This window comes from Hesperophylax consimilis, chromosome 13 (genome assembly GCF_061612785.1).
Source record: "Hesperophylax consimilis isolate HC1 chromosome 13, BYU_Hcon_1.0, whole genome shotgun sequence".
NCBI classification, from domain to species: Eukaryota; Metazoa; Arthropoda; class Insecta; order Trichoptera; family Limnephilidae; genus Hesperophylax; species Hesperophylax consimilis.
The window spans coordinates 1,544,180-1,557,296 of NC_142848.1; the positions used below are offsets into that span (position 1 = coordinate 1,544,180).

The window sequence follows — 13,117 nt, forward strand, 5'->3', positions numbered from 1 at the left end:
TACTTTTAGTTCCTGATTTCACCACAGTCAATCTCTCGGTGGTTGGAGGATAGTAAAAATCATTATGTAATGGGGTTATTATATTAGTAGCGTTTTTGAACGGAGATAAATGAGTATTGCTGATCATTTAAATCCTGTTAAAAACAGGATAGCAAGCCGTTTCCTATTAAATTTTATTCAGATTATATAAGAACACGTGTTCATGCATCTGAGTTTGTCCTGATAATGTGCAATGATGTAATGTTAAAATATTAGAATTTTTATGAACACGTGTTCCAACCTCGCGATAAGACATTCGGGTTGTATTAAAAAATATTAGGAAACCTATCAATCCATTCTTTAAAGGACTGCAATCCCATTTTTAACCGGATTACGAATAATTTGAAGAGATTTTAAGTAAATTATAAAAATTTTATATCATTAAGTTTTCTCCGTGTGGTTTCAACCTAAAACAGAAAAAATCGGTTTTATTTTAATACCATCAAATTGTTTTATCGAATACGATTTCAGTTTTTCAGTTTCAAGTACACACAAACGAAAATACAACATAATATTTGACCGGTCGGTGGCCGAGTTGACATCGCGCTTGGGTCCCACTCAGGCGTAGTGTGTTCAATTCCTCGGCCGGCTAAGTCCTCCATCACAACACAAGCAACATTTTCAGCTTTCTGTGGTGGTAGTAGGAGATTTTCAAATATTGTCAGGTTATTCGTAACCCGGGAATGTTTGTCTTTCTTTTAAAAAAAAAATATATATATATATTTACTTTATTTGGGAGCCGCTGCGAACCATCTTTTTTGAGAACCATCTGCGTCGTTCATAGGGAGAATGCCATCTGCTCCGTTCATAGGGAGAATGCCATCTGCTGATATCAGAAAAGCCTTGCTGCTTTTTTCTTCCATTATGAAATTATTCCACATTTGCCATACCTTATTCACAACTCGCCTTATTTGAACGAGTTAGGCTGGCCGCATACATACGTTTTTCGTATTCGATTTCCGAATTCGTTTTCCGTATTTGGACATCCGAATGCACGGAATCAGTAGAAAATACATTAACTGCCGCACACGTTCGTTTTAGTTCCGAACGGAACAAATTCCTTACGCACGTTCCGAATGCGAGCTGGCGCATTCGGAGAAACCGAATGGAAAAAACCTAATGACGTCATGTGGAACGCAGCTATTGCATACAGTTTGTTTGTGCCGACGCAAACGTACGGAATTTTCCGTTCGTAATTCAGTGTTGCCAACGGATCTTGACCTAATATCGCCGTTTCTCATACATAAGGTAGCGTAAAGTAGCCGAATTTGCTGTTAGGTGGGACATGTTTAAAATTGATGTTTTTACGTGAAAATAAAAATTTTGTGGGGGGGGGGTGGCTAGAGAATTTCGGGACATGTTTAAAATTGATGTTTTTGAAGTAGCTTAATTGGCGACCAGTCGCCTTTTAGATTTTTTCCGCGCCGATTCTCGCTCTGAGTAGCCTAAATGGCGATATACCGCCCTTTTTGGCAACACTGGTACTGACGTTTATACATTCCGAATGAAGAAAAACGAACGTTTGCGCTAGTCTCACGAAATTCCGAATACGGAAAACGAATTCGGAAATCGAATACGGATAACGTATGTATGCGGCCAGCCTTATTGATGAAGAATTAAGTAAAAAGAAATAAAACACAATGTTATAAAATATGTGACATCGCAAACAATAAGGGTAGTCTAATGTTTAAGCTGAATCTAAAGATGATTGAAGATAATTATTTAAAACTTGCTTTGTATTATAGAATAAAGAATAGCACAGAAATTTCTTGTGGGCGTGTTTCGTTATCCAAATAGAGAATTATATTTCCAATACAAAACTGTGTTTAGGAAATTTGGATTGGGATGGAAATTTACGATGTCAAGCGAGTTTAAGTAATACAGAGCGCTGGCCAATGGGCCAAATGGAACATTTGTTTTAATTCAATTGTGTACGTAAGGTCTTTCTAGTTATGGTTTTTCTAGGTACGAAATGCTTTTCATTATTTAAAAAATAACTTTACGGTAGGAAAAATGCTAACCGAATGCTGTTCTACATAAATACTACCGAACTATTTTAATCAATGCTAACAGATAATATCAATTCAGCGGTTTTTTATATTTTTTTCAACGTCCAAAATAAATTTGTACTTGATTGAATATTACGTTCCAACATTTTAATGGTTCAGAGAAATATTATTACTTTACCTACCGCATAAAATTTTCAAAGAGAATGCTGAATACTACTACGTACATTAAAACGAAACTGAAAAATTTCAACCACTTCCTTAAATTGGGCATTCCGCAAAAGACCATAAATGGAGAAAGTTTCATTATTGCTCTGTTTATTAATTTAAAAATTTATTGTTTCAAAGGTTTCAGTAACTTTTCAGTACTTGCTAAGGTATTTCGCAAAGATATTAAAAAGTTTCACAGCGCCAAGTTCAAATTTTAAAATATCCTCAAACTTATCAATATTAAGCCTTTTATAAGTTAATACTTGTTCGAAACAATGCACAGGTACTACTGAAAATATCTGTACATAAATCATTACGGTTATACATTTTAAACATACTGTTTTTAACAATAACGAAACCATACTGCAAGGTTTGTTCCGACGTTATTTAGCTAAGCGACTCAAGCTCTAGATTCAGTTTTCGTATTGGCCATTCAAGTTAATTATTGTCACACCTCCAAATATTAATACTGAATTATATGAACTACTTACTGCGGTTTAAAGCCAGTGAATTTAACTAGATTTCATCGTTTATCCCATTTTTTTAGATTTGAGAAAAAAAAATCATTCAATTATATTTTTATTCATAAAATTCGTCTATCTTAATTTGGGTAGCTATCGCTCGAGTGGATCATTATTACCACTCAAATATTTATTTTGAAAAAATTCTTCGTCATTGAGAGAAAATTATAAATTGAGTTGGCAACCAGTTGTCAACTGAGCGAAATGAGTCCAGTGGTGCTCCTCAAGGATCAGTTCTAGATCCAGTTCTGTTTATTTTGTACATCGCAGATCTACGTACCGTAATAAAATCGGATTCCAGCTGTACAAAATGTACAAAAATTGTTTTCAAATGTTGAAAAATGTAGTTTCCTACATATTATAAATCAAAGCCTCAACTTGCATACAAACAACTCTATAAAATAACCTAATTGGATGAAACACCTCTAAAAACAGTGGCGTTACAACAAAACTCCCGTATCACAGGACTTGAAATGGGAACCGCTTATCGCTGGAATTGTCAAAAAAACAAATTTGATAACATATTTAATCAGGAAAGCCTTCATTGACTTAAAATCGGACTTGATGTGTAATAATAAACAAAACATATGTCCGACCTCTCCTGAAATAAACTTTCAAAATATGGAGTCCAAATTTTGCAAATCTTGAAAAAAATGATGTAATAGCGAAATGTTTCAATGTACGGAGACGTTTGACAAAAATTTCAAGAGCTTTGAAAGAACGGCAATATGAATATAGACTCAAGGTGAAGGAACTAAGATTACCAGCATTAAAAGAAAGAAGAGAAAGGGATAACTTGATTGAAACATTTAAAATTTTATCCAGGCCTTATAGTTACCATGGAATCTAAGAAATCTTCACCACCAATATTAATATAAATCTCCGTGGACACTCAAAAAATAATAAAACACCTTCTGCATCAAATTCTAGGAAATACTTTCTTGCAAATAGATGCATGTAACAAACTTCCACAACATGTCACCGATTCTACAAAAAACAAATTTAGTTTGATTGGATTCTTATTTGGAGAGAAGAAAGGATTAACTTATTTTCAATTTAAAACACCTCAACTTGTTGTGAAATCAGATATGAGCGTATCAGCAGAATGCTGCCTGTAAATGGTTAAGTAGTCATGGTTTTTTTAATACCTAACTAAGAAAACCTGTGTTGAGGTGTTCGCATATTTTAGATAAAGTTTTAGTGTATATAAAGTTAGGTTAGGTTAGTAGCAGTTAAATACTATTAAATTAGTTTATTTAAACTTAGCCCCGGAGCTAAGTTACTCGATCATATAATGTAAAGGGAGAATAAAGTTTGGCGTGTATTAGCCCCTATTATCCAAGTTATGTTTAGGGAAGATCTTCCATAAACCATAGTTCAATTTAATCAGCTATTTTTTATTTTATTTATGTAAGATACAAAGTATCAACTGAGTTTTATTAATATAACTGAATTAGAAAAAATACATATTCCAATTTATAGCATAAATTACAGCAATTTTGAAATTATCTCCGTGAAGAAAAGTTCCGATTTTTTAATGCCATTTAACATTATTATATGGTAGTAAAAAACTGTGTGTAAGATTAATTAATTATCACATACTCAATAAATACAACACGACTTCATGCTACATTTATTGTAGTTGCCTTTTGAACTAATTTTATGGACAGTTCCTGTTCCCACAGCCTGTATCGTGTGGGGAATAAAATTTGCTCTTTTGACATAATTAATTTAATAACATCGCTCGTTTAAAAGAGATATATACATGTGCATGTAATATAGATATGCAATTATTACTTTCTAGTATTTTTACGGTTTAATTATTTTAAGATATTGTTATTATAACAATTATGTACATACTTTCATTGTATAAAAAATGTTGTATCTATGAGTGTAAGGGGATGTAAATAAATAAATAAAAATAACTGATTATATATAAATATATATCCTGTTGCCTTCCAGAGCCCATCACGTTGATAGTGGGAGGTCCCGACCTTTACATCAACACCGGCAGCACGCTGAACCTCACCTGCATCGTCAGGCACTCCCCGGAACCTCCTCCGCACATCTTCTGGACCCACAACAGTGATGTGAGTTATAATTTTGGCTGATGTGTACACTCATGCTCATTTGTACACTCATAACTACTCATACGCATAAATACTCGTACTCATACTTTTAATAACTCATACACATTCAAACTCATGATCGTAAGTACTCATACTCATAAGAACTCATGATCATAAATACTCATACTATTCAAGTGTTCATAAATACTCATACTAAATACATACTCATACTCACAAGTACTAATACTACCTACTTTATAAAATTTAAAACAGTTAATTTTCAACGGATTTTAGGTATTTTCTCCTACTGTTCTTCCCTTTTCCGTTGCATTAGACAGTAAGGGAAGGAACATGTCACATGGTGCGCACCGTCCTATCCAATTTTCTTGCCATTGGCGTCATCTGAAAGTTTTTTGGAAGTAAAAAAAGCATCTTACGGTAAAATGGCTTCTACTTTTTAACTCCAAAAGTCTGTCTGGTACGTTCTGTTATCTATAATTTAAAGCAGAAGATTTCTTAAATTAATATTTGGGAAGACACAACAGTTTAAAGATTTTTTAAATAGTATCAAAATATAATAATAACAATTTATTCCAGAATGTATGCAGGGGTAATGCTATGAAATATATTCCATATTTTGAAATAATATACATAATTAGAGTAACAAAAATAATATACATAGGCTATTCCGATAGGCACAAATAAAACGGAATATAAGTGAAAAAAGAAAAAGATAAACACAAAAATGAGTGTAAGAAGCCGTTTATGGAGGATATTTCGACATCTCCCGTCTCCAGAGGGCCATCAGGGGGGATTCAATCCAGGCAACTATTGGAATGATGATTTTGTTACTTGATTGGCGTAGTCTGTGCCATAAGCTTCCCATGTGATGGGGGAGAAACGCTCTGAAAGAGTGTACTTGTCCCTCCAGGAACATTTCCGTGGCGCTGCAGTATCTCGGTAGGCGGAATAGTTGGTGATATGCATTATTGTAAGCAACTTTTAGCTTATGCCATTGGGATGAAGTGTAATCCACCCACAGTTCTGACGTGTACAGCAAAGTGCAAAATGCGTTGAAAAGTATCTTTTTCACGTTTGTACTGCAAACATGAAAACGCCTTGACAGCATACCTGCTTTAACGAATATCGCTCTTCTTTGCCTTTCCATATCCTCGATGTCTTTCAGGTTGTCTGTGATAATATGTCCCAGGTATTTGACGCTACGAATATATCTATCGTTTTAGAAAGTTCTCGCAATAGCACCCACCATTCCTCTTGTGAAGATATATTGTGCAGGAACCTCTGCTCTACCGTGTAGTATCTTGAACACGTCGTGATGAAGACTACGGCTGAAGTGATTAGACATAAGGAACTTCAGGGAGACTGAAGTTTATGTTATCATACTCTTAGCACAAAGGAATATCAAATAGTAAATATTGAATAATACTATATTGGCATCACTTCAACTACGTCCACTAAAAAATCATTCAAACAAACCTAATTATATTTTTTTTGTTGTTTTTTTTGGGGTGTTATGCCGTGTTGCGCTAACTCTTTCTTTAGCCGACGTTTCGGACAGCGTTGCAGTGTCCATCATCAGGGCAGATCCGGTAGATCCGAAGATGTGTAAATTTTGGTTGTCGAGTTTGTGCTTATTTGTTTGTGGCCTGGGCCCGTCCAAGTGCGAAATGCCAACGGAAGTGGCGACATCTTGTGGCGAATTCTGAAAGCACAGTATTTATGTTAGCCTGGGGCCCGTCCAAGTGCGAAATGCCAACGGAAGTGGCGACATCTTGTGGCGAATTCTAGAATTAGAAAACCGATTGACAGCGGTTAAAGTAGATGTACCCAGTATCAAGGTATAAATACTATGGTTTTATATTGTATTATTATATGGTATTGGAGTATACTTAGACATGTTATTTGCGTTTAGCTTTGGTGTAGCCGTCAATTACCGGTTACCAAGAGCTGTTGAGCAGCTCAACTTGGAGCAGAACTTATAAAACTGACCGATGCACTGGAGCGCAACGGTTACCCGGCAAGTCAGACAAGGCAAATTTTAAGAGCCAAATCTACAACAAACGAAGACAGAGTTGAACAAGACTCAAAAGGCTGTGCTTTCCTGCCTTTCGTTCACAATGTGACAGACAGAATTGCCAGGCTGTTGAGAAAAGAAAACATCCAAACTGTCTTCGGAACCACCACCAAAATCCAAGACCTACTGAGGTCTGCAAAGACTAAGTTTCCTCTGGAAGCAGATGGAGTGTACAAACTCAGCTGCTCTGGTTGTGACAAGTTTTATATAGGCCAGACAGAGCGGACGATTTCCAAAAGGATAGCAGAACATTTTCGTGCTTGTAAACTTGGCCACCCTGATAAATCGGCAATCGCCGAACACTAAATTGAAACCGGCCATTACTTTGGATTTGCTCCTGAGGTCCTGGGAAGACCCAAAACTTATAGATCGCGCCTGATTATGGAGGCAATTGAAATCTACAAAAATCCATTTAATATCAACAGAGACGACGGAGCTAAGCTCAACAGCTCTTGGTATCCGGTAATTGACGGCTACACCAAAGCTAAACGCAAATAACATGTCTTAGTATACTCCAATACCATATAATAATACAATATAAAACCATAGTATTTATACCTTGATACTGGGTACATCTACTTTAACCGCTGTCAATCGGTTTTCTAATTCTAGAATTCGCCACAAGATGTCGCCACTTCCGTTGGCATTTCGCACTTGGACGGGCCCAGGCCACAAACAAATAAGCACAAACTCGACAACCAAAATTTACACATCTTCGGATCTACCGGATCTGCCCTGATGATGGACACTGCAACGCTGTCCGAAACGTCGGCTAAAGAAGGAGTTAGCGCAACACGGCATAACACCCCAAAAACAAACAACAAAAATGCTTTTGGCCGTGAGAATCTAAAAACTTACCTAATTATATCTTTTTGAGTTTCTTATTTTGTTTTTTTACTAAAACCTACTTTTTAAATATGGGTTTTCTTTTGAATGAAATACAAATATTGGGTAGAAAAAAGTACCATCGTCATTCGTTTTGCCCTTTATGGGTGGCCAGTATATAAGAATAAGCCACGCGTTACATAAAAAAATAAACTTGTTCTAGTTTAAAAGGGATTAATTAATGACCATATTAATAAAATAGATGTATATACATGTGCTATAGATTCAGACGTTTCCGAAATACGAATATCACCGTTGTAATGGAAAAACCTTGTTTGTGAAACGAACATTATTTTTCTGCCTTTCCTAAATTAATTAGCAGGTAGACGGAGAAATAAAACATTTCCAACGGAGAAAGAGGTAAATCCCCAACATTTAATTTTTAAGAAAAACAATGTGAAAGCATTATCATTTTAACCATTGTATTCTTTATGAAAAGCAGGCAAATAGAAAATACGTAAATCTTCTTATCGAATATGTAAGCTTTTCGTTTTGAATATTGTACATTACACACATTGTTTTATTATTGTTTGTTTTTTAAGGAATCATATATCATATTGCAATTATTAAACATAGATAAATAAAAAAATATAATTATGTTTTAAAGAAAATTGGCAATATTTTTTACTGGCAATTTTTTAAAGACAATGTCAATTTAGCTTGACAAATCCTACAATTATAATATCTAGTGATTTTTTACACAAATCCTACAACTATAAGATCTAGTGATTTTTCACACAAACCCTTTAACTATAATATCTTGTGATTTTTCACGGGTCAAGGCTAGCACAATGTAAAGTCTGCTTTTGTTAAGTAATGCAATTAGATTAGATGTCTTCATTTATTACATTGGAGAAAATTCAACTTTTAAAATTAAACAATTCAATTGACATAAAACGACCGTTCATAATTGGAATGTCTTGGATTGTTGTATAACTAGAAAGCTTTTTAAAATTAATAAACAAAAAAACTTACAATACTATATTATTAACTAAACAAAACATAACATACTTTGTATATTTGCACTGTTCCCGATGGGCTTCCAATGTTCTAGCTATTCGATTCCTGCGTCAGAAGAAATGCATTGGTTTTAAAGTAAATTAAAGATGTATTCAAGCTAATTTCGAACAAAGGTATCGTTATATTCTTCCAAGACTGTTGAATAAATTCACTTAGGACGTGAATAATAACTTGCGTATTCTTAAAAGTGTACGATCAGGCAGAAGTGACGGTCACTTCCCTCGAGAGCATTTCAATGTAGACAAAGCATCCACCCAGATGCATAACATTAACTGTAAGTGGATTGACTCCAATTTTTTCAATGAGAGTTGCTTATTTGCTATAAAACTTCATTTCAGCTATTCATAGCAGAGACTCAATTTTCTCAAACCTATAAAGCCACAATATTCGAAGAGTTTATGGCGTGTTTACAGTAAATAAAAAATAATTACGTTAAAATTAAAATATCTTACCAAGGTTTCCGAAAAAAAACCGGCTTCTACTTCAACCAATTATAAATCCACCTGAAGTACTTTTAGTCGTTAGCTAATTGAGCGACATAATTACGGGGGTAAAAATCACAGTGACGAATTTTTTTAATAAACTTTACGGTTTCATTATTTTTATCGAAAGGTTTGCCAAAGACTCGGACCAAGACAATGGCGGCCTTCCAGTCTCATTGTGTTCAACATTTTAATTAATAGATACGTGCCGATTGTTTTGTCTTCGGACAAAAGCGCGTACCGAAAAGGTCCGACAATGCTGCCCGCTGTATTAAAGAAATGGAGATATGTTGCGACGGATGCTGCTAGGAAATATATTAATCTAATCTTATACAGCGCTCCGCCCCCACGGCTCCTTGCTTTACCATTCTTGTAACTGTTAGGTTTCTATCACAGTCATGATCTGCTTAAAACCGCTTAAAATCTGCTTGGCACGTTGCGCGCCAATTATCACAGGTTATGTGGTAACATAGTGTAGAAATAAAAGAAGGAAAGAAATGATTCCAAGATACAATATTTATTTCTACAAATTTAGATAACATAAGAACTCTTTAATCAATAGCAAATATCTCAGGGGTGTGCATCAACCGAAGGTTTGAATGCACGGTTGGAAATTTAAAGTTACATTGAGAGATTGACAATAAGGTTGGTGACATTAAAATTTAACTGACCTGATAAATGGTAAAAAGGGCGCCAAGCAGAGCCATCCGGCAAAGCTAATGTTTTATATGTAGAGCGATGGATGACCAAGGTAAAAAATAACTAATTTGCGTCGTCATTGTAGCTCGTAAATTATATGTCGTGTCGGCCCATGAGGTGGCTCGTGTCTCCCCTGCTCCACAACGTTCCGGAAGCGCAGCCTGATGAATACTGACGCGTGGCAGTGGCCGAGCTGACCGCCCGCCCGTGTCATGTTGTGGCGAAGTTGCCCTCCTTTAAAACAGCCGTAAATCAGAGATGGGCACTGATCGTTGCTATGACTCTGTAGCGGGCCAGAAATAACTGCTACAATCTTGAAAGATTTCTAGGAACATTAGAACCAAAAGTGGTGAATTCTTTAAAGCATTTATCAGTTCACTTTATTACGTGTAACAATTTTCTGAGAACTTAATGATTATTATGTAGAAGTGAAGCAATCCTTTATCATTCTTCTTCTTCTAGTTCTTGTTTCCATCGGTTGGCTAAACATTGTCAAAGACTTGAAAGACACAACAGTTGCCACGTAAAATTAACTATCAGTACCAAACATAGTATTAACAATAGTGGATATGTGATTCAAATAAACGATCAATATAGTAATTAAGTGAAAGACTTTCATTTTCTCTCCAACATCCGTGATTAAAGGCTTCGAAATTCAGTAAACAGTCCAAGCAATTACATATTTTTGCTAAATTTTACTTATTTGAAATTCGGCATGTCCTACGTAAAAGTACTTGCCATTGTTGGCCCTTTTGTAAATGCTCTCCAATTTATTTCGCCCTTTTTAGAATTATATCTTTTGTTTGGACCGTCGAGCTTTTTAATGAGATTCTCTCTTTTCTCCTTGTAAAGAAATGCTCTTTTAAACGCGAAATTAATTCCAATTGCCAAAAAATGGTACACAGCAGAACTGATCAAATAATTGACATTTTATTAGCCCTCTCTTTCCACGCTCTCGTAAATTAAGACAAAAGGTCAAAGTTCCACGAAATTTTGTTTTCGTTATTCATAATGATTATTCTACTATACACATTCATATTAGCCTTGCAAAAACCAAGGAATATTCAAATTCAATTATTAAAATTATTTTCTATTGTTGTAATGTTGAGCAAAACGGTTTTTGCTCAAGGTGTGATCTTAGATCTAATGTTGAGTGAAACGGTTTGAGCCGAAGGTGTGATCTTAGAACTTTGAATTAATGTAATGTTGAGCGAAACTGTTTGTGCTGAAGATATGATCTTATAAATTTAAATTAATGTAATGTTGAACGAAACGGTCTGTCCCAAAGGTGTGATCTTATAACTTTAAAATAATAATAATAAGATTTGAATAATTTTTGTACCGCAGTTTAGTGACAATCACCTCAAAAGCGCTGGATTTACATGGTAATTTTAATACATATTAAAATAAAATAAACAATATACTCATGTGCGCTGCATCAACTAAATTTTCTAGTACGTTGAGCCATAACTTTTTGGTCTAAAATTTCAAAGGTTAATGTAAAATTTTACAGCTCATTGCGTCATTTTGAAGATATAATTTTCCATATGTCAATCAAAATATAAAACATGACGCAAAATTCCTAGTCCATAACATACATTTTCTCAATAAAAAGTGAAAATAATATTAACATTTTTATTTTTTTACACACCCCACCACGTCTTTGGGGTTGCTGTGTGGAGGGTCTTTTTTAAGGAAAGGAAGGAAAGGAAAAGGTATGAATCAATGTGTCCAGGATCCTCTCGCTGCAGCTCAAGGCGATGGGTCAAGAGAAATCAGTTGGAGAGGTCCAATAGTCTCCCTAAAGCAGCCTCTCCTGATCTACAGCTGGTTGGCAGGCGCATCTCTTACACACCTCGCCCGATTAGGCCGGGAACCCCTGCTAAATCACTAAGCGTATCAAACCGCTTGGGGTGACCTATGGCAGAGTATTAAAGTGATTAAATCATCAACCCTGTAGATTGACACTGTAATGCCGACTAAAACGTTGGCTAAAAAAGGAGGTAGCGTAACACCGCACAGTACCCCAAAAATAAATCACTTCAATTGACAGAGATGTTGGTTATCTAATAAATGGTTCCCGGGGCGGAGGTATCCAAACCCGCCTCCTAAATTACAGGACCATCTTGAACCGGAAATGGGTACACTGAAAAGGTGAATGTTTCAGATTTGCATTCATTTAGTTTTGTGCGTTCAAGGATTCAAATTTAATCATTGGCACACATATATTGAAGAATTTTTTTTTACAAGCTTTAAAATTTTCATTTTATTTTGTGAGTTATGTTTCCAGCAATTATTCTGTCCCAGGCTTTTTAGGTCATCTGAAGCGTTTTATGGTTTGCCTAATGTTTTGGTAGCAGATGCACGGGCTTCGTACATCGTCCTAATGGCTTTGTCCTCCCTTTGCCTCCTCTTAGCATGAGAAGCCTATATTAGTCAAATGGTTTCGAATCAGAAATTAATAGGTCAAGTAACCTATTTATCGGTTGCTCATGTGTATCTACATACCTACTTAGATAGGTACAATGTACACCAATAATCTAGCTAATAATAAGAAGTTCTGTAAACATCAGACCTCACTTTAAAAAAGGAGGTGTCTTTCATTTATTAAATCTAAACCAACATTTTACCAACTATAAACCATGTTTAATGTTTAAAAAATACGTCAAATAGGGAATTACACAATTTTTCCAAGGAAACGTCACTATCTCAGACCGGGAGATACCATTATATTGATAATTTGACAGCTTCTAGTACTCTGACGGAATAATACTGTAGTATCGCGGCCACCATATTGAACCGTAAACAGAACGTAACAAACAAATTTTCAGACAGATGAAATGACGAGTTTAAAACAAGACTTCATATATAACATAATTAAGTTTTTAAAAAATCCTTAGGTTAACACATTTTTTATTCATTGGAAAATATTTTCCATATTTTCTTGAGACATGGACACCCATTACACCTACATTACATTATGCACAAACTTAAATTCTCGCAAATAAACCAGTAGGTAGCGACATATTATAATAAAACATTTCAACATAGACTCTAGTAGAAGAAATTTCTCCTATCCTCTTTAGGGTGG

The 13,117-nt window shown here is 35.1% G+C and overlaps 1 protein-coding gene across 2 annotated transcripts in view; it reads left to right on the top strand.

The window, feature by feature from the left end:
- LOC149418279 (neurotrimin-like) overlaps positions 1–13,117 on the top strand; it is a 183,798-nt gene that overhangs the window by 135,435 nt on the left and 35,246 nt on the right. For both annotated transcript variants that reach the window (XM_089638440.1, XM_089638441.1), the window contains exon 6: positions 4,739–4,866. In XM_089638440.1, the coding sequence (XP_089494566.1) occupies positions 4,739–4,866 (128 nt within the window). The remainder of the gene's footprint in view (positions 1–4,738; positions 4,867–13,117) is intronic.